General features: G+C 44.0%; 1 protein-coding gene across 2 annotated transcripts in view; it reads right to left on the bottom strand.

The window, feature by feature from the left end:
* FAM149A (family with sequence similarity 149 member A) overlaps positions 1–16,653 on the bottom strand; it is a 41,449-nt gene extending 24,796 nt beyond the window's left edge. The window contains exon 1 of one of the 2 annotated variants that reach the window (XM_070364367.1): positions 15,434–16,653. In XM_070364367.1, the coding sequence (XP_070220468.1) occupies positions 15,434–16,140 (707 nt within the window). In that variant the 5' untranslated portion in view covers positions 16,141–16,653. The remainder of the gene's footprint in view (positions 1–15,433) is intronic. The other variant, XM_070364366.1, reaches the window with a different exon arrangement.
* Between the last annotated feature and the right edge of the window lie 4,860 nt (positions 16,654–21,513).

Here is a 21,513-nt window from a genome sequence, read left to right on the forward strand (position 1 = left end):
CCCCTCCTCGCGTCAAAAGATTCCTAGTGGGGATGAGGGTAAGTAGAGGGAGGTTTAATAAAAAGTGAAGTCTCAGCCTGGTAAAGGCAAGATGCTAATCTGATTAACAGGGACTCTAGATCTCATTGGGCTTCCCAGGTGGCTCAGTGGGGAAGAATCTGCCTGCCAATGCAGGAAACAGCAGGAGAGGGGGGTTTGATCCCCGGGTGGGGAAGATCCCCTAGAGTAGGAAATGGCAACCCATTCCAGTATCCTTGTCTGGAGAATCCCATGAATAGAGGAGCCTAGCGGGCTACACTCCTTGGAGTGGCAAGATCCTGCAGTGCGAGCACGCGCGCGTGCACACACACACTCTCTCACACACATACACACACACAGCACTAGGTCTCATTAGGCACCCAGATTCACTTCCTGTGCGGTCTTGTGTCTCCATCTTCAGATGCTTTCTCTCATACACCTTGTTTTGGTTTATGAATATATGCTTGTTTCAGTCTTGAACTCATACAATTACACCAAGATGAGAGTCACCAGAGGCTATGCTGTGAGACAGCCAAGTGGCCAAGCCACTCTTTTCATAAACTAAAAGAAACAACTCACTAAAAGAGTGAGTTGGCTGAAGTAAGATAAATTGTCAAAGTAAGATGTCCAAAGGTGGGTACTACCTGGGGTGTGCCCTCTCCCACTAAGAAGTTCTTAATAATCACAATGAATAAAGGGGACGCGGCCTGCCCTGGCCTCCATCCTCCTGTGAGATACGAGGCCTTCTAACCCTGAGCAGGTATAAAGGAGCCCATCTATTCCTCCTGCTGGAAGATAGAATGCCTCTCTCAGTGGGAAAGGGGTAAAAGAATCTGCAGACTTCTTTACCCTGCCAACATCCTCTTTGAGTCTCTATCCCTCCCACATGCCCAGTACACTCAGGCCTCTCAAGAATCCCCTAAAATGTCATCACCCCAGTCCTGGCCAAGTGAGGATGAGGAGCCTCCTCCTTGGGAGCATGTCCTCTGGCTCTGAAGACCAAGAAACAGCTCTGCCAGCAGACTGCCTTTGGATTTGAACTACAACTAAAATTCTCCCCTGGGTCTTTAGCCCTCTGATCTGCCCTGCAGGTATGGGATTTACCACCACCTCCACAATTATGGGAGCAAAGTCCTTAAAACTGAGTTGTTTGCATGCAATACTGCCACATAAGCACTAGACGGCACTCTTTTTGCACTTTGAAAACCATGCCCAATTACATTTTAATTCTATTACGTTTTGCATAAGAAAATGAGGAAAACAATAGAAAGGGAAAGACTAGAGATCTCTTCGAGAAAATTAGAGATACCAAGGGAACATTTCATACAAGATGGGCAAAGTAAAAGACAGAAACAGTACAGACCGAAAAGAAGCAGAAGAGATTAAGAAGAGGTTGCAAAAATACACAGAAGAACTATACACAAAAGATCTTCATGACCCAAATAACCATGATGGTGTGATCACTCACCTGGAGCCAGACACTCTGCAGTGCGAAGTCAAGTGGGCCTTAGGAAAAATCACTACGAACAAAGCTAGTGGAAGTGGTGGAATTCCAGCTGAGCTATTTCAAATCCTAAAAAATGATGCTGTTAAAGTGCTACACATAATATGCCAGCAAATTTGGAAAACTCAGCAGTGGCCACAGAACTGGAAAAGGTCAGTTTTCATTCCAGTCCCAAAGAAGGGCAAGGCCTAGCAAGTTCAAACTATTGCACAACTGCACTCATTTCACATGCTAGCAAAGTAATAGGAGAAGGCAATGGCACCCCACTCCAGTACTCTTGCCTGGAGAATCCCATGGACAGAGGAACCTGGTAGGCTGCAGTCCATGAGGGTTGCTAAGAGTCAGACACGAAGGAGCGACTTCACTTCACTTATCACTTTCATGCATTGGAGAAGGAAATGGCAACCCACTCCAGTGTTCTTGCCTGGAGAATCCCAGGGATGGGGGAGCCTGGTGGGCTGCCCTCTATGGGGTCGCACAGAGTCGGACACAATTGAAGCAACTTAGCAGCAGCAGCAAAGTAATGCTCAAAATCCTTCAAGCTAGCCTTCAACAGTATGTGAATTGAGAACTTCCAGACGTACTGGATTTAGAAAAAGTAGAGGAGTCAAAGATCAAATTGACAACATCCATTGGATCATAGAAAAAGCAAGAGAATTCCAGAAGGATATCTACTTCTGCTTCATTGACTATGCTGAAGCCTTTGACTATGTGGCTCACAACAAACTGTGGAAAATTCTGAAAGAGATGGGAATACCAGACCACCTTACCTGCCTCCTGAGAAATCTGTATGCAGGTCAAGAAGCAAAGGTTAGAACTGGACATGGAATATGGACTGGTTCAAAATTGGTAAAGGAGTATGCTGCTGCTGCTGCTAAGTCGCTTCAGTCGTGTCCGACTCTGTGCGACCCCACAGACGGCAGCCCACCAGGCTCCGCCATCCCTGGGATTCTCTAGGCAAGATCACTGGAGTGGGTTGCCATTTCCTTCTCCAATGCATGAAACTGAAAAGTGAAAGGGAAGTCGCTCAGTCGTGTCTGACCCTCAGCGACCCCATGGACTGCAGCCCACCAGGCTCCTCCGTCCATGGGGTTTTCCAGGCAAGAGTACTGGAGTGGGGTGCCATCGCCTTCTCCAAAGGAGTATATCAAGGCTGTATATTGTCGCCCTGCTTATTTAATTTATATGCAGGGTACATCATGAAAAATGCTAGACTGGATTAAGCACAAGCTGGAATCAAGATTGCCAGGTGAAATATCAATAACCTCAGATATGCAGATGACACCACCTATGGCCGAAAGCAAAGAGGAACTAAAGAGCCTTTTGATGAAAGTGAGAGAGGAGAGTGAAAGCCTGGCTTATAACTCAACATTCCAAAAACTAAGATCATGGCATCTGGTCCCATCACTTTATGGTAAATAGATGGGGAAACAATGGAAACAGTGACAGACTATTTTCTTGGGCTCCAAAATCACTGCAGATGGTGACTGCAGCCATGAAATTAAAAAACACTTGCTCCTTGGAAGAAAAGCTATGACAAATGTAGCGTATTAAAAAGGAGAAAAATTACTTTGCCAACAAAGGTCTGTCTAGTCAAAGCTATGGTTTTTCCAGGAGTTGTGTATGGATGTGAGAGTTGGACCATGAAGAAGGCTGAGCACCAAAGAACTGATACTTTTGAACTGTTGGAGAAGACTGGTGTTGGAGAAGACTCTTGAGAGTCCCTTGGACTGCAAGGAGATCCAACCAGTCCATCCTAGAGGAAATCAGTCCTGAATATTCATTGGAAGGAGTGATACTGAAGCTGAAGCTCCAATACTTTGGCCATCTGATGCAAAGAGCTGACCCTCTGTAAAAGACCTTGATGCTGGGAAAGACTGAAGGCAGGGGAAGAAGGGGACGACAGAGGTTGAGATGAATGGATTGGCATCACCAACTCAATGGACATGAGTTTGAGCAAACCCCGGAAAATAGTGAAGGACAGGGAAGCCTGGCATGCTGCAGTCCATGGGGTCACAAAGAGTGGGACGTGGATGAGTGACTGAACAACAACAATGCTTTTGCAAGGTTTAGTGAATTTTTATTATAGTACAGATATAGGCTTCCTTCATAGCTCAGTCAGTAAATCATCTGCCTGCAATGCAGGAGACCCAGGTTCGATCCCTGGGTCAGGAAGATCCCCTGAAGAAAGAAATGGCAACCCACTCCAGTATTCTTGCCTGGAGAATCCCATGGACAGAGGAGCCTGGTGGGCTACAGTCCATGGGGTCACAAGAGTTGGACATGACTTAGCAACTAAACTACCACCACCACCACAGATATAGGACCTGGTTAGATCAGAAATCACTGTAGCAGTGAACAATATCTAGTCTTCGCAGTTAACACCACATGTCATCTCACTGACAGCCTCCATGGACAGTGCTTTCACCTTGGCAGGTAATTAGGTCAGGGACCTACATACCTTACTCCCAAACCTCACAACAACCCTAAAGGTGACTACTTTTTTGTATAGAAAAGGTAACCCTTTATTAAAAAGCAGTCTAAACTGGAAAATGATATTGTACCAGCATAATTTGTCAGATGATTAATATTACTATTTCTCTGCTGTGGAAATAAGTGTGTTTCTTTTCATTAGAAATGGCATGTACTAACTCTTCATCCATAAACATTTATATTCAATATTTCTGTATTCTTCAAGAAAATCAGAGATACCAAAGGAACATTTCATGCAAAGATGGGCTCGATAAAGGACAGAAATGGTATGGACCTAACAGGAGCACAAGATATTAAGAAGAGGTGGCAAGAATACACAGAACTGTACAAAAAAGATCTTCATGACCCAGATAATCAGGATGGTGTGATCACTGACCTAGAGCCAGACATCCTGGAATGTGAAGTCAAGTGGGCCTTAGAAAGCATCACTACGAACAAAGCTAGTGGAGGTGATGGAATTCCAGTGGAGCTATTCCAAATCCTGAAAGATGATGCTGTGAAAGTGCTGCACTCAATATGCCAGCAAATTTGGAAAACTCAGCAGTGGCCACAGGACTGGAAAAGGTCAGTTTTCATTCCAATCCCAAAGAAAGGCAATGCCAAAGAATGCTCAAACTACTGCACAATTGCACTCATCTCACACGCTAGTAAAGTAATGCTCAAAATTCTCCAAGCCAGGCTTCAGCAATATGTGACCTGTGAACTTCCAGATGTTCAAGCTGGTTTTAGAAAAGGCAGAGGAACCAGAGATCAAATTGCCAACATCCACTGGATCATGGAAAAAGCAAGAGAGTTCCAGAAAAACATCTATTTCTGCTTTCTTGACTATGCCAAAGCCTTTGACTGTGTGGATCACAATAAACTGTGGAAAATTCTGAAAGAGATGGGAATACCAGACCACCTGATGTGCCTCTTGAGAAATTTGTATGCAGGTCAGGAAGCAACAGTTAGAACTGGACATGGAACAACAGACTGGTTCCAAATAGGAAAAGGAGTACATCAAGGCTGTATATTGTCACCCTGTTTATTTAACTTCTATGCAGAGTACATCATGAGAAACGCTGGACTGGAAGAAACACAAGCTGGAATCAAGATTGCCAGGAGAAATATCAATAACCTCAGATATGCAGATGACACCACCCTTATGGCAGAAAGTGAAGAGGAACTAAAAAGCCTCCTGATGAAAGTGAAAGTGGAGAGTGAAAAAGCTGGCTTAAAGCTCAACATTCAGAAAACGAAGATCATGGCATCCGGTCCCATCACTTCATGGGAAATAGATGGGGAAACAGTGGAAACAGTGTCAGACTTTATTTTTCTGGGCTCCAAAATCACTGCAGATGGTGACTGCAGCCATGAAATTAAAAGACGCTTACTCCTTGGAAGGAAAGTTATGACCAACCTAGCTAGCATATTCAAAAGCAGAGACACTACTTTGCCAACAAAGGTTCGTCTAGTCAAGGCTATGGTTTTTCCTGTGGTCATGTATGGATGTGAGAGTTGGACTGTGAAGAAGGCTGAGCACCGAAGAATTGATGCTTTTGAACTGTGGTATTGGAGAAGACTCTTGAGAGTCCCTTGGACCGCAAGGAGATCTAACCAGTCCATTCTGAAGGAGATCAGCCCTGGGATTTCTTTGGAAGGAATGATGCTGAAGCTGAAACTCCAGTACTTTGGGCACCTCATGTGAAGAGTTGACTCATTGGAAAAGACTCTGATGCTGGGAGGGATTGGGGGCAAGAGAAGGAGACGACAGAGGATGAGATGGCTGGATGGCATCACTGACTTGAGGGACCTGAGTCTGAGTGAACTCCGGGAGTTGGTGATGGACAGGGAGGCCTGGCGTGCTGCGATTCATGGGGTCGCAAAGAGCTGGACACGACTGAGCGACTGATCTGATCTGATCTGATATATCAACTGTGTCTTTGATGAACAATATACAGTTGTTGCTATAATCTTAAATACAGAGGGGATTAAATTTGGTTCTTACAGCAGACAGGGCTAGGAGCTCCAGCAAATTCAAATCATCTAAATCCAATCAGGAATTAAGGAGATTTAAAGCTGGGTTTCAGTTCCTATGAGGCTGGTCTATTTCCAGTTTACCAAAACTTCAGTGGCTTTTAAAATTTATTCTCGCTCTTCTACACGCATTCAGGTGGTGGTTTTCCTAAAACAACCTAGTTTGTCACTGTTGGAAGTAGAATGAAGGGAATTTTTGCACTGAAATATTGTACAACGTGTGATACAAATCTCCATTCATATCCCAAGGGAATCTTCAGTAAAATACACATTTTATCCCTAATTCTTCTTTTTTTCCCCTAATATTTTGGCCACACTGCATGGCACGAGGAATCTTAGTTCCCTGACCAGGGATGGAACCCTCAGTCCCTGCACTGGCAGCTCGGAGGATGAATCCGTGAACTACCAGGGAAGTCCCCTGTCCCTCCTGCAATTCTTTAATGCAAGAACAATTCATTGGTACTTAAGGGTGAAAACAAGATTGCCTGCTGCTTTGTAGTCGGTTTGAGGCAAAAACAGAGGTTTCCAAAGGGACAGGTAGATGGCTTATATGTATTTGGAGTTCACACACACACACACACACACACACGATGCTAAACTCAAAGTGTCCATGTTAAGCAAAAGAGCAACATTAAATAATTAAATGGTAAAGAAAAGTGCTCCATTCCTAAACTGAATTTCATATTGACTTTGAATTCACAAGAATCATTAAGACACATTTCTATTAAGCACAGGTCAATCCTTGGCTAAAATAAAGGTAAAAGCACATTTTCCTTATTATAAAAAGGAAAAAAAAAAGGTATTATGCAGTAAGGTGTCCCACAGAGGGTTGTGTTGTTTTTGTTTTTTATAACACTGAGCTGAGTTACTGTTGAAGATAACATTACTATACAAATTTTGTATGGAGAAACATTTTTTAACTTTTCTTGCTTTGCTTTTATTTTAGTCAACTGCCTAGTACATGTATTAATGTCAACCTTTTATACTAGGGTAGAGCTGATTAACAATGTTTGACAGTTTCAGGTGAACAGCGAAGAGACTCAGCCGTACATACACGTGTCCATTCTCCCCCAAACTCCCCTCCTATCCAGGTTTCTGCATAACATTGAGAAGAGTTCCCTGTATTATACTGTAGGTCCTTACTGGTTACCCATTTTAAATAAAGCAGCATGTACAAGTCCATCTCAAGCTCCCTACCTATCCCTTCCCCATCCTTCCTCCCCCCAATCCCCTGCAAATATAAGCCTGTTCTCGAAGTCTCTGAGTCTGTTTTGTAAGTAACAGAACAATTTCTTCTTATTCACATCTCACCTAAAATCATCGTCCTTCATCTTGATCTCAGTTGTGTGAAATCTGAACCAAGAAATTTAGGACTAATTTTATCAGTAATTAACATTTTAAAAAATAGAGTAGGGAATTCCCAGGTGGTCCAGTGGTTAGGACCCTGTGCTCTAACTGTAGAGGGCCTGGGTTTGATTCTTGGTAGGGGGAGCTAAGACCCTGCAAGCCTGGATGGTGCAGTCAAAAATTAAATTAAATTAGAAATTAAAAAATAGAGTTTTACCCAAGACTATCCCTTTCACCTCCATTCCCATATCTTTACAGTTGTCAATATTTAATTAATATAAGGCTTCTTCTAAACCCTTAAGTGAAATGGCTAATTAAGAAAATGCTAATGTGTACATTTTCCCCTTAGCAAAGGCATATCTAACTGCTTCTCCTGTTATTTTTCCCCAGTAAGACAATGCTTGCTAATTATCTGCCTTACTTGTACAAATATCTGATTTACTATTAAATATACACAAAATAATTTATGCGAAACACATACATAATAAAGTAAAAGAGAGATAATAGTTTTGCTTTAAAGAAAGGAAATGCTTTAAAGAAATTCTAGCTTTATAATAAAAATCATTTGTTATCTGTGCCTCAAAGTGGACAAAAGTATGCTTTAATTTTTGTCTCCTTATAGTATTACTAGGAATATTATTTTGAGAAAGATAATTTTAGATTACTTATTAACATGATTTTTATTTTCAAACTAATTTTTATTGGAAAGAGTACAATTTCCTAGAGTCAGTTTGTTTCAGAAAAAAACGCTACCGATTTCCTTAGAAGTAGATTTTAATCCTTATTACCATCTTAATTCTTTAAAAAAAAACTTGGCTACACGTAAGCGTGGGGGATAAAAATTGACTGCGTGAATTTGAATCTTTCATTTCCACATATTAACCATCTGAATGAGACCATTTATAATCCTTTCTGAACCTCAATTTCTTCATATGTAAATGGAAATAAAATTCCTTCCTTGTGTGTATGTTCTGGGGATGCATGATAATGACTATAGAATATGCATACAGCATTTGGTACCTGGTGTTCTTGCCTGGAGAATCCCAGGGACGGGGGAGCCTGGTGGGCTGCCGTCTATGGGGTTGCAGAGTCGGACACGACTAAAGTGACTTAGCAGCAGCAGCAGCAGCAGACAAGGAAATACTAGTCATTATGCTAAGAACCTTGACTCCATAGGATAATACATATTTGAGAAACAGTCACAAAACTAATGCTTTAAAGCAGTGAAACACTATACCATAAGGAAGGTGCCTGGCCAAGTAGTTAATGAGGGCGGAAATCTATCCAGCCCATCATTGGAAAAGTGTTTCTTTTCTTATTCTCATGGGCCAGTGGAGCCCTGAATCAGCCTAGGGAGTTCCAGGGAGTTTCTAGAGGAGTCCTTCAGGAAACTGACGCAGAAGCACAAAATGCAGACCTCAGGGGCAACAGAGGCTGACTGATGAGGAGGTAATTGATCAGAGGGCGCTGATCCTTGTCCACAGCCTAGGTGGGCTGGTAGAACCCCAGAGGAAGGCTGTGTGCTATGGGTTGGCATCTTCCTGGAAGTCCTGTGACGGAGAACGTTGGTAAGAGAGCAGTGGGCTGCCCCCAGGGCCTCCCAGAAGTACCACAGAATTAACCGGGGAGATCCCTAACTGCAAGGGCCTTTGTGGATAAAGGCATAGGACCTGGGTTATTACGAAGGACAAGATTACGGATATCTCAGTATATTCAGCAGCGACAGAGGTTATTAAAGAACAAGTGGGCTCCTTCCCCAGTGATGAATGCCCTGGTCTTATCAAAGCCCCCAGAATGAGGCTCAAGTCTAAGATAAAGATGAGAGCAATCCCAGATAACTGGGCTTTCATTTCCACCAGAGGAAGAAAGTGAGTTTCAAATGTAAATTAAACTTAAAATTAAACTTAAAAAAACTTAATGGGTCATAGGATTCCCTCCTATGGGACATGATTCCCTCCTGTGCAATTCAGAAGGGATTAATACATCTGATCATTTATTACTGGTAAATCAGGGATTCTTCCAAAGAGACTACAAATTGGCAATAAGAGAAGAAAGCATGTCATGTCTGTAAATTTCATCTTAAAAGTTCCTTTAGAAACAAAAAAACACATTATCTGTACTTGCAAGTTATGCCTTATGAGAGAAACAACAGCCATCAAGGGCTGTGAACAAGCTCTGATGGGATACAGCATTGGTGTAAAACTTAAAAAAAAAGCATTAACTGTGAGAAACCTCCTCCTTCTGGCCACAGATTATATCCCCACAGCCAGGGCTCCCAAAAACTTTGTGACAAGAGCATATACTTGACTCTAGATTATTTGAACAATCATTTAAAGAATGTCTTCTTTAATCAGAGGATACTGTTCAAACCTTGCTTAGCCCTGTATTTTAGGAAGAGTAAAATGCTAGTGTGGTCATCCGGCTGTTTTTTTCTCTCTCGATGTCCTGAAATTTGCTGTTCATTGTGGTTTACAAGTGTTTAAGTAAAGTCTGCTTCAGTGCTTCTCAAGCTAACATGTGCTACAGGCTTAGTTACTAAGTTGTGTCTGACTCTCTGCAACCTCTTTGCAACCCCAAGGACTAATGTGTAGTCTGACTATTAAATTTTTCTTTCCTATTCATTGTGGATGTTGTAACTTTTAAGTATAATAAAAATAAATTATTAGAAAGCAAAATGGAAAAAAGATGCACAAAACACAAAGTCCAAAAGTTTTATCAGTCAATAGACATAATGTTACTCTGTCAATTGTTAAAAACTTTTCTAAACATTTATTCTCTCAATCTTTCTTTTTTTTCAAAAGTTATTATTTTTTATATAATATAATTTGGTAAGGAGTTTGATGTCCTTTTAAAATTTTTTATTTATTTTTTTTGTCATACCCCATGGCATTCAGGATCTTAGTTCCCTGACCAAGAATCAAACTAACGCCCCCTTCACTGGAAGCACAGAGTCCTGGACCACCAGGAATTTGTTCTTACTTTCTGTACTTATCATGGAGTGGTAACCGGTAACTGCTAGCATACCAAGTGTTAGACACATTAGCTATTACATTACATTACATTAGCTATTACATTAGAAAAGGTTCAATATGTGTCTTTTAAATACACAGCAGAAGAACATAATAGCTCAAGTTCAGTTTTTTTGAGCCTTCAAAGTAATAAAGAAGATAATTTAAAGCTTAAAAACCTACTGTATAAGACGTTAAGAACAAAATTCTTTTCTTGGGTTTAAGCAAATGCGAGGCATGAATGCCCAAGTCAGGTTCATTACTATTTTTTAATGAAATTTATGGTCATCTGACTGTAATAGAAAGTAATAGTCAAATGACAATTGTCTGCTGAGCACACCATTCATCCCTGTGGGAATGCAAAGTCCCCGCAGAAAGCATTACCAACTCTGGGAAAACTCCAAGACAATGGAACAGAGAGGCCCAAGACAATTATTCTTAAAGAAGGACATTTAGGGACTTCCCTGGTGGCCCAGTGGCTCAGACTCCAAGCTCCCAACACAGAGGGCCTGCGTTCCATCCCTGGTCAGGGAACCAGATCCTTCATAGCACAACAAAGAAGCTGCTCCTACGTGCCACAGTTAAGACCCGGTGCACTCAAAAAAATATATATTTTTTTAAGAGGGCTTCCTTGGCTCTCTAGTGGTTAAGAATCCGCTTTGCAATACAGGGGACACTGGTTCAATCTCTGGTTCGGGAAAATCTCACATACCACAGGGCAACAAAGCCCGTGGGCCACAACTACTGAGCCTAAATGCCGCAACCACTGAAGCCTGTGTGCCTAGAGCCCCCTGCTCCGCAACAAGAGAAGCCACTGCAATGAGAAGCCCGTGCTCCCTGCAACTAGAGAAAAGCCTGAGCAGCAACAAAGACCCAGCACAGCCATAAATAAATACATATTAAAAAAGGACATACGTACATTTAAATTTCCTCTGGATTTTTACAAGATTAGGAACATACGCAAGTGGATATTATAATGGAAATATTTTCATTTCTTCATTTAATAAATATTTATTAAATGCCTTTTGTGGATGTGTGCTGTCTTAAATGTCACAGGACAAAGAGTTTACAGTTTAAAAAAGATATGTACATATAAAGAACACATCACTGAGTAGGAATGGCAAGGGCTATATGAAGTATTGGCCATGAACGATTTGATTTGTGAGGCTACTGGTTACTCCGCAGTGTCTCTAAAAATTAAAAGTTTGATCTCTGGGTGGCAAATACATTTTCTTCTAGATACTGTACAGCAAACAGTAGTAATACTAATTAAAGTAGCCTTTATCTTCTGTAAGTTTCACAGGGAAAATGATGAAAGATTAGAGTGTACTCTTATTTGTTCTGCCTAATAACTGCACTAAAAGATTCCATTTTCAATACTAACTCTTACTAATATTTCCCTTTTTCCTTCCTAGTGGAAGAGATTAGATATGACTATCCCATTGCCTCAAGTGTTATTTGACACTGAGAATATAGGTGTACTACCCATGTCTTATTTTTTTCAGCTTTAATAGGATGTAGCCCACCAGGCTCCTCTGTCCATGGGATTCTCCAGGAAAGAATACTGGAGTGGGTTGCCATGCCATCCAGGGGATCTTCCCAACCCAGGGATCGAACCCAGGTCTCCCACATTGCAGGTGGATTCTTTACCATCTGAGCCACCAGGGTTATACACATTTCTCTATGTTAGGCACTTAAAATATTATTTCAATGAATTTTTGGAACATCTGTATGAGAAAAGCATCATTATTATCTCCATTTTATCAAGGTGGAAACTGAAGAGCTTGCCCAGAATTACACAGCAAGCAAATGGTTTGAGATTGGAATTCAACTCATTCGATTCTTGCCTGAATCCTGAAGAGTCACCCCAGCTCTGGACTCAACAAGTCCCTGCATTCTTTTTCATTGGCAGTCAAGTTCACAAGTCCTGCATGCAGCTATTGTGATATTTCCATACTTACAAGACTTTAACAAGGGAACTCAACCACTCACAAAAGCAATGACTATATACTATCAGCAATAACTTAAAAAGATAGAAATACTTTCCAACAACATGAAGTTTAAATCTACCAATCTTCACAAACAACAGTGCCTATCTGCCTATCTTATCTACTGATAGAAGTTCTTCTATTCGCAAAGAAAGAATAAGTCCATTTACGAGGTGATAATTGTATATATCAAACGAGAAATGCAAAAGGAGGTAGTGATGAGGGATGGGGAGACAGGAAACCAGTGTGAAGGAGGGACAATGTGTATATCAAAGACACAGGGAAATGAAGGTGAAGTTGACAAGTGCTAGCTCACACATCCGGGGGTGTGGGAGAATGGGGTAAAGGAGGCAACTCAGTATCTCTGCCTCTGGTTTAAACGTGTCACTGGAAAGAGCGAACCCCTCTTCTGTGGGCTAGTCATTCATTTAATCTATGAATCAGAGATCAAAACTCATGCTATTACACAGCACCTTAATGAAAAAGAAAAAGGCTCTGAACTGAAAGAAAGTTTGCATATATCCCCACTGAAATTTCAGTATTTTTAATTTTAGTAAAGGCCAAGAACAGAATCAGGTCAAAGGTAAGATGCATAGATCTTCCAAAAAATATAAATTGTGAATGAGGACTTTTTTAAAAAATGAGTGGTGGTCTTAAAATTAGATTAACTGTTTCTCAAGATTTTCTTACCTTTGTTTGACATGTATCTACATTCTCTTTAGCTATGCTTTCCCCCTCTTCCCTCTCTTATTCCTACTTTAACTACCTTTCACTCTTCACATATCTGGCTTGAGAAAACCAAATATATGGTTTTATTATTAGTTAAGCGGGCTAATGATTAACAGCAGCTATCTGAAAACAAATAGATAAGGTGAAAATTGTTGTGCAATTTAAATCCATTGTTGAAGGATTCTTTCTTATTCAGTGTCATAGTCAACCCAGATGTCCAGGAGGGAAAAAATACATTTTAAGATGCAAAAGGTCTGTAAGAACGAAAGAAAGATTTCTTTCTTTTTTTCTTCCCCCTTGTCCCTTTGTACATTTCATGATTAAAAAAAGAAATGAGGCATGAAAGGAAGGGAATATGACTATTTGTATATGCAAAAGAAAAAAAAAATAACTAATGTACTCAAAAGTGCTGTAGGGTGTTCCACAGAGAGAACAAACAAGCATAAATAAGAAGATCCTTGAACACACGTATCTGTGCCTATTATTCCTCAAAGCAATTTTATAAAATTCAGTGTCTGCCCTTTCAGGACAATTGGATATCTCTGCCAATGCAGATTAGCATACTGTAAACAGGGCCAAATACAGTGTTATTCAAAAAAGTATCCATTGAGCATTTTTGGACAATGCTAACATACACTATGGCAAGCCACTCCAGTGTTCTTGCCTGGAGAATCCCAGGAATGGGGGAGCCTGGTGGACTGCCGTCTATGGGGTCGCACAGAGTCGGACACGATTGAAGCGACTTACCGGCAGCAGCAGCAGCAACATAGACTAAAATGTTCAAGAAAGAAAACCACACTAGTGCTTTCACGGGCCCTACTGAATGTTTCAGTGCCTGCTGGAAAAAGGACTAAGATTAGAGTTCAAGATCAGTGTGTATATCTGTTTGCTCATAAAACATTAATTGCATAAATGTGAAGGACCAGTAGCCAATAACAAAGGTCTAAGTCCTTAGGCATACATATTTTAGCCACTTGCAGGCATGCATGCTCAGTCGCTTCTGTCCAAATCTTTGAGACCCTATGGACTATAGCCTGGCAGGCTCTTCTTTTGTGAGGATTTTGTGAGGATTCTCCAGGCAAGACTATTGGAGTGGGTTGCCATGCCCTCCTCCAGGGATTCTAGCCACTCATCCAAATGCAACTGATTTTCCTTTAGGGGGAAAAATCAGTTAATTCATCTATTTCATAATACAATAATTTAAGTGAAAAGAAACAACTTACTACTTAACTGCTTATTTTAACACTGAGATGAGTGTCACATGGCTTTGTGAAAATAGTTATTTGAATTTTGAATGACTTAGAATCAGTCTTAATGCCAAAGTTTTCCAGTCCATTTTTGTGGGCAGAGGAGAGCTTTTCTGCTAGCAGGCCTAACCGTTCTTCCTTCACTAGACTACAATGAAGAAATCTGCATCCAGGAATGGGACTTCCTGATTTGTGCTTGACCTTTTCACTACATTTGCCCTTGACTGTATCCTTTTGTGAAATTCAGAAGGCTGAACATCTTTATACCCACTTAAGAATAGCTATATCCTGTGCTCATTAATAAAATAAAATTTGCCTGACTTCTGACATCCACATTTTCCAAGAGGAATGTGTGTGAGTTTGTGTGTTGAGGGAAGTGTCTCCCAATTCCCATTGAGATGGTCCCCATGAAGTCAGTCACTGTTTGTGGAGTATCTCAAGGCCCCACGGCAAGAACGCAGGAGCTCTAGGATACAAGATACAACAAATCCATTTGTGTCAGATGATGTTATGCATACGTAAATTAACTCCATGTCTCATACCAAAAAAAAAAAAAAAAAAGATCCCACTTAAAGGGATGAGAATTGAGGCTGATCCTTGAAAAAGGGGGGAGGCATGAGTCTCACCATTTCTTAAAATGAGAGCTGCTAGTGTAGTAATTGGGTTACCTGCACATCTGTTAATCCTGCATCAGAGAGAAGGACTCAAAGGCTCCTTTCTAAATCCTTAAGGAAACCAGACTCTCAAATGATCTAAAAGGGAAGGCTTCAGCGAGAAAAGAAACAAAATGTTGCCCCTCTTTCATGCAAGCCCTGTTTCATCGTCTCTCCTTCACTGATGGTAAACACCAGAGGATTATTTCCCAGAAAGCTAAGCGCAAGCCTGTCACAGCCTGTATTTTAAAAGAACAGAAAGCCAAGGAATCAGGACCCAAGAAAAGTGCAAGGAGGGTGATCCAGGGGAGTTAGTGGAAGTAATGGCAAATGGCGCCGTTCTGTAACCGGGCGCCCGGCAAGGTGGCTGTGGCAGGTGGAGGGGTGGGGTCCCCAGAAGGACCTGCCTGGCCCCAGCGGGGCTACTCACCCTAGCCGGCCGTCCTCCGAGTCGCTGTCCGAGGCCCACTCCTCGCCGATGTCCGGCAAAGTGAAGAACAGGGTCTTGGGGCCAGGCCCGGGGGGCACCCGAGCGCTGGGTTCTTTCTCCCCAGGGCAGGGGGGGCGAGGGTTCCGCGGGCTTGCGGTCACACTGCTGCTGATGCTGCTGCCCACCGAGCCCCCGATGGACGGATACGCCGCCCAGACCGCGCCCGGGCCCGGGGGCTGCCGCGCCACGACCACCAGGTGGGCGGGGGAGCCCGCCGAGCTGCGGCCGCCGCTGGAGGGGGCGGGCGGCAGAGCCAAGGGCAGGGGCAGGGGCGAGGACCGGACTTTGGCTGCTCCAGGGCTACTGGGCAGCGAAGCGGGAGTCTCCACAGCCTCTGCCGGGCGGCCGGCGACGGAGACTCGGACGTGGGGGGCGGCGAGCAGGGGATGGAGCGCGGCGGGCGTCGGCTGCAGCAGGACCGAGGGCCCCCGAGAGCTAGACGGGGAGTCGGGGGCCAGGGCCGGGAGGACGGTCAAAGTCCGGGCCGCGCTGAGCGAGGTGCCCGGGCGGGAACCCGCGGCCCCCGCGGCAGCAGCGCCTCGCGAGGGGCTGGAGGAGGACACCGGCGAGGGGGCCGCAGGGGGCGCCGTCGAGGTCTTGAAGATTTTGGCAAAGAGAGACCCAAGGTCCAACACCGCGACCTTCATGTCCTGGCCCTAGACACGCCGTCCTGGCTGTGGCCCGAACCTCAAGTCCACGCGGAGCCGGGCTGCAGGGCTCCATCCACCGCCGCCCGCAGGGCTCGGGATGAGGCGGCCCTGGGCCGGGGCGGGGCGCGGCGGGGCCCGTGGAGTCCCCTCTAGTCGCGCACCCCCGGGGGGCCTCTGATGCTCTCTCCTAGTGAAGGAAATCCTGCGGGCGCTCGGCCCCGCTACTCCTCGGCCGGACCTTCCCCGACGCCGGGTTGGCCGCCCTCTGCGGTGAGCAGATCCTTCTTTGCCTTAGCGCTGCCGCGAGACCCCAAGGGCAGGGGTCCCGGTGCCCACGGGGGGCGACTCCTGCAGCCGCCGGTGCCACCGCGGGTGGAGGACTCAGACCCGGGCCTCCGGCCCCCGAAGAGACCCCGACGGGCCCCCGGGACGGCGCAGGCGGTTGCTAAGCTAAACAAAAACCCGGATTAGCTCACTGCTAATTGGGCCCCAGACTGCAGCCTCCGGCTGCGTCTACAATAGACACCTGGGTCTCCTCCTTGAACCTCGCCTTAAAGGAACACTCTCCAATTTATCACCCTTAGAACTTCACCAGATTTGCAGAAGTCTGGGCAAAATGATACGAAGTTTGAACACAAACCTGGAAACCATAACCCTGATTCCAAAAGATCTGGGACTTAGCCGAAGGCCAAAATGAAACATGGCCAGTCTCTGATAGGAGGGAAGGTTAATAAGAAGCTGTATTCAGATCATTTCTAGAGTATGAGCTTTCAGGGTTTAAGCCCTTAATCATCGGATTGATTCTGAACACAAGTAATGTAACTTGAAGGGAGAGTCAGCACAAAGGGTCATTGCTGAGTGAAGCTTGATTGAACTCACCCAGTTCCTTGGGAGCTGCACTTGTCTGCGGCCACCTCTCTGGGTTTCTGATTTTACAGGCCCAAGACCTTCATAGCCGAGCAACCTCTTAGGATGGAGCCCCAGTAACTTAACTCATAAAATACTGATGTGTAAATCCAACTCAGATGTGTTAAGTAATAACAGCTGCAGTGTTGTCTGCTCTTTCTCTAAGAGAGGAATTCCTGTTGAGGTCAAATTAAGTTGAGCACAGAATCAAAGCAAGGGGAGTGAGTCATATATATGATATATATTTCATATACAGAGGGCAGTAATATAAGGGAGCAAATCACCCTTCTCTATGAACAGCAGGGAATTCATCCACCTGTCTTCAGTTATTTCTATGCTTTCATTACTAACCACTTCCATTATTGCACACGCCTTTTTTTACATACATGCTATTATTGTTGTATAGCTGTGAAGTCGTGTCCACCTCTTTTGCGATCTCATGGATGTAGCCCGCCAGGCTCCTCTGTCCATAGGATTTCCCAGGCAATAATACTGCAGTGGGTTGCCGTTTTCTTTTCAAAGGATCTTTCCCACCCAGGGATCGAATTTGCGTCTCCTGCATTGGCAGGCAGATTCTTTACCTCTGAGCCACCTGGGAAGACCACTTTAAATACAAAGATACTGTCAATAAGGCCAACAGAAAAGTTCCTACTCTTTCAAGTCCCAGCCTTGAAGGTAGTTTGTCTCTGAGGTGTGTTTGCAGGTATCCTCTCTGTTACGGGCTGAACTGTGTTCCCCCCAAAGATATGATGTAGTCCTAACTCTGTGTGTGTATGTAACCTTATCTGGAGATATTAATAGGATCTTTACGATAAAATCAACATAAAACAAGGTCATTAGCATGGGCTCTAATCCAATACCCTTAAGAAGAGAGATCTCTGAACACAAACACACAAGGAGAACATCATGTAATAACAGAGGCAGAGGCTGGTGTGAGGCAGCTGTAAGCCCAGGGGCATCAAGCTTTGAAGGCCAGCGCCCAAAAGTTAGGAAGAGGCAAGGAAGATCCTTCCCTACAGGTTTCAGAGGGGGCTTGGCTCCACTGGCACCTGTTATCAGACTTCTAGTTTCCGGAACTGTGATGGGAAACATTTCTATTGTTTTAAATCACCCAGTTTGCAGGACTTCCCTGGTGGTCAACCTTGCAATGAAGGGTGAAAGTGAAAGTCGCTCAGTTGTGTCCTGCTCTTTGCAACCTCATGGGCTATGCAATCCATGGAATTCTCCAGGCCAGAATACTGGGGTGGGGAGCCATTCCCTTCTCCAGGGGATCTTTCTAACCCAGGGATTGAACCCAGGTCTCCCACATTGCAGGCGAATTCTTTACCAGCTGAGCCACCAGGGTACGTGGGTTCAGTCCTTGGTTGGGGAGTTAGGATACTGCATGCCGTAGAGCAACTAAGCCCATGTGCCACAACTACTGAAGCCCACGTGCTCTGGAGCCCATGCAACTACTGAGCCCATGCACCACAACTAGAGAATCCATGCATTGCAATGAAAAGATCCCACACACTGCAACTAAGACCTGACACAGCCAAAATAAATAGATAAATATTAAAAATTAAAAAAAAAATCACCCAGTTTGTGACACTTTGTTATAACAGCCCTGTTGCTGCTGCTGCTAAGTCGCTTCAGTCGTGTCCGACTCTGTGCGACCCCATAGACGGCAGCCCACTAGGCTTCTCTGTCCCTGGGATTCTTCAGGTAAGAACACTGGAGTGGGTTGCCATTTCCTTCTCCAATGCATGAAAGTGAAAAGTGAAAGTGAAGTCGCTCAGTTGTGTCCGACCCTCAGCGACCCCATAGAGGGCAGCCCACCAGGCTCCCCCATCCCTGGGATTCTCCAGGCAAGAACACTGGAGTGGGTTGCCATTTCCTTCTCCAATGCATGAAAGTGAAAAGTGAAAGTGAAGTCATTCCGTTGTGTCCGACTCTTCGCGACCCCATGGACTGTAGCCTACCAGGCTCCTCAGTCCATGGGATTTTCCAGGCAAGAGTACTGGAGTGGGGTGCCATTGCCTTCTCTGATAACAGCCCTAGGGAACAAATACACTATTGGGGTAGTAATTAATATTTGGGATGCTTCATGATCATAGGATCTTTCTGGTACCTCTATGAAAGTCTTCAGTGGGTGTGCTGCTGCTGTGCTAAGTCGCTGCAGTCGGGTCTGACTCTGCGACCCCATAGACAGCAGCCCACCAGGCTCCTCTGTCCCTGGGATTCTCCAGGCAAGAATACTGGTGAGGGTTGCCATTTCCTTCTCCATTGCATGCAGGCATGCTAAGTCTCTTCAGTCGTGTCCGACTCTGTACGACTCTATGGATAGCAGCCCTCCAGGCTCCTCTGTCCTCGGGATTCTCCAGGCAAGAATACTGGAGTGGGTTGCCATTTTATTCTCCTCAGTGGGTGTATTGGCTCTAAAAAGCTAGCTACAAATTAAGATAATTATCATAATTGTCTAAAAAAATCGACAGGGAGGATGACAGAATATATAAAAAGGACAGAAAAAAAAATACCATGGTGGTTTAAACAGTGGATGTAAGAACCTTCTGGTCAGCCCGCTTCATGAAGAAGGCACAATGGATAAATGATTGATCCTTTTGTTTGAAGGTCCTTTGAAAACAACGGATAATTGCAAACATGATAAACAATTCTACAGAAGACGCTAGGTCTTTTATACCCATTGTTCATCTGTCAACAGTCTTTCAGACAGACGTTAGAGGCTACCCAGCTTTTCTGTTAATTACCAGTAGCATGTCATTCTTAAAACATGAGCCCCGGGTGATGTGCCATGATGGCCTGGCTCAGCAGAGTAGAGAAGTGAGGGTAAATGCAGCAAATCATCCTTTTTAATTTTGACAGTGTTGATTTTGGAGAGACTTTATTTGAAATGTCAAAGTTGTGTTTTATGTGATAAACTTCTCCTGTTTAAGTTGTTTAATTAATTGGTTTTCTAATGTGTATAATGATGCTTGGCTACATCACTGAGAAAGTATTAGGAAGTGATGACCATGTTGCTATGTAGAGATATTATGTTTTGGAAACCTGAAAGTTAAAACAACCTGAGGAATTAATCTGTTTAGGGATTTATATTGTCTCAGTATGACACCACGGTCAAGATTCTATAAAGAAAAATACTATCAAATCTGATTTTATAAAAGAAACAACTAAACTTCCAGGCAAGGAAAGGCATTTGTTGATTTGACAAACATTTAGCTTAGCACCTGGGTGGAGACAGTACGGTATGGAAGCCTTTGGGGCTAGACTTCCTAGTTCACACTGTCTCTTTTACTGGCCAATACCCATGGCTCTCTGTTCCTTAGTTTCCTTATCTGTAATCCCAGGGTGATAATGGTTTCTATCTGAAATAATGGGACTTGGAGAGTTACATTAATGGACACATGCTTGGAATGTGGTATGATCCCACAGCATAAGCTCTCAGTAGATGTTGGTTTTTCATCACATGTGATACCAAGTTACACTGAGAGGATCCTCTTTATCTCAGCACAGATGAAGCCCAGGGCTCAGGCAGCAGCGCCTGCAGCTGCATCGCCCTCCAGCGGAGCACAGGAAATCCGTGCTATGCGGTGGGGCTGCCGGGCTCAAGGGCTTTAGGTCTCACCAGCAGGTCTCTGTCCACTTCAAGGGCCTGCACGTCCAAGTTTGTGCTTAAAGTGAACTGGGAGGTACACAGCAGCCCTGTGCCTGAGAGTTTGATTTGTTATAAAGCCTCAGTTTTAGCACATAATAACTGTGTGCAAGACTAATGAAAGGGAGCAAGAACCTATGGAGTCCTCCTGGGTATAAATCCTTTCTGTGTTTGTAGGGAAAGGTTTCTTCAGCCTCCTAGAACTTCCCAGAGTTCCAAAAGGCAAACTCAAGCCCCTGCTAATCAAGGAAGTAGATGGGGAGACAGTGGAAACAGTGACAGAGTTTATTTTTCTGGGCTCCAAAATCACTGCAGATGGTGACTGTAGCCATGAAATTAAAAGACGCTTGCTCCTTGGAAGAAAAGCTATGACCAACCTAGATAGCATATTTAAAAGCAGAGACATTACTTTGCCAACAAAAGTCCGTTTGGTCAAGGCTATGTTTTTTCCAGTAGTCATGTATGGATGTGAGAGTTGGACTGTGAAGAAAGCTGAGCGCTGAAGAATTGATGCTTTTGAACTGTGGTGTTGGGAAAAGGCTCTTGAGAGTCCCTTGGATAGCAAGGATATCCAACCAGTCCATCCTAAAGGAAATGAGTCCCAAATATTCATTGGAAGGACTGATGCTGAAGCTGAAACTCCAATACTTTGGCCACCTGATGCAAAGAGTTGACTCATCTGAAAAGACCCTGATGCTGGGAAAGATTGAAGGTGGGAGAAGGGGACGACAGGGGATGAGATGGTTGGATGGCATCACTGACTCAATGGACGTGAGTTTGAGCTAGCTCCAGGAGTTGGTGGTGGACAGGGAGGC

Source organism: Bos mutus, chromosome 27 (assembly GCF_027580195.1).
Source record: "Bos mutus isolate GX-2022 chromosome 27, NWIPB_WYAK_1.1, whole genome shotgun sequence".
NCBI lineage: Eukaryota > Metazoa > Chordata > Mammalia > Artiodactyla > Bovidae > Bos > Bos mutus.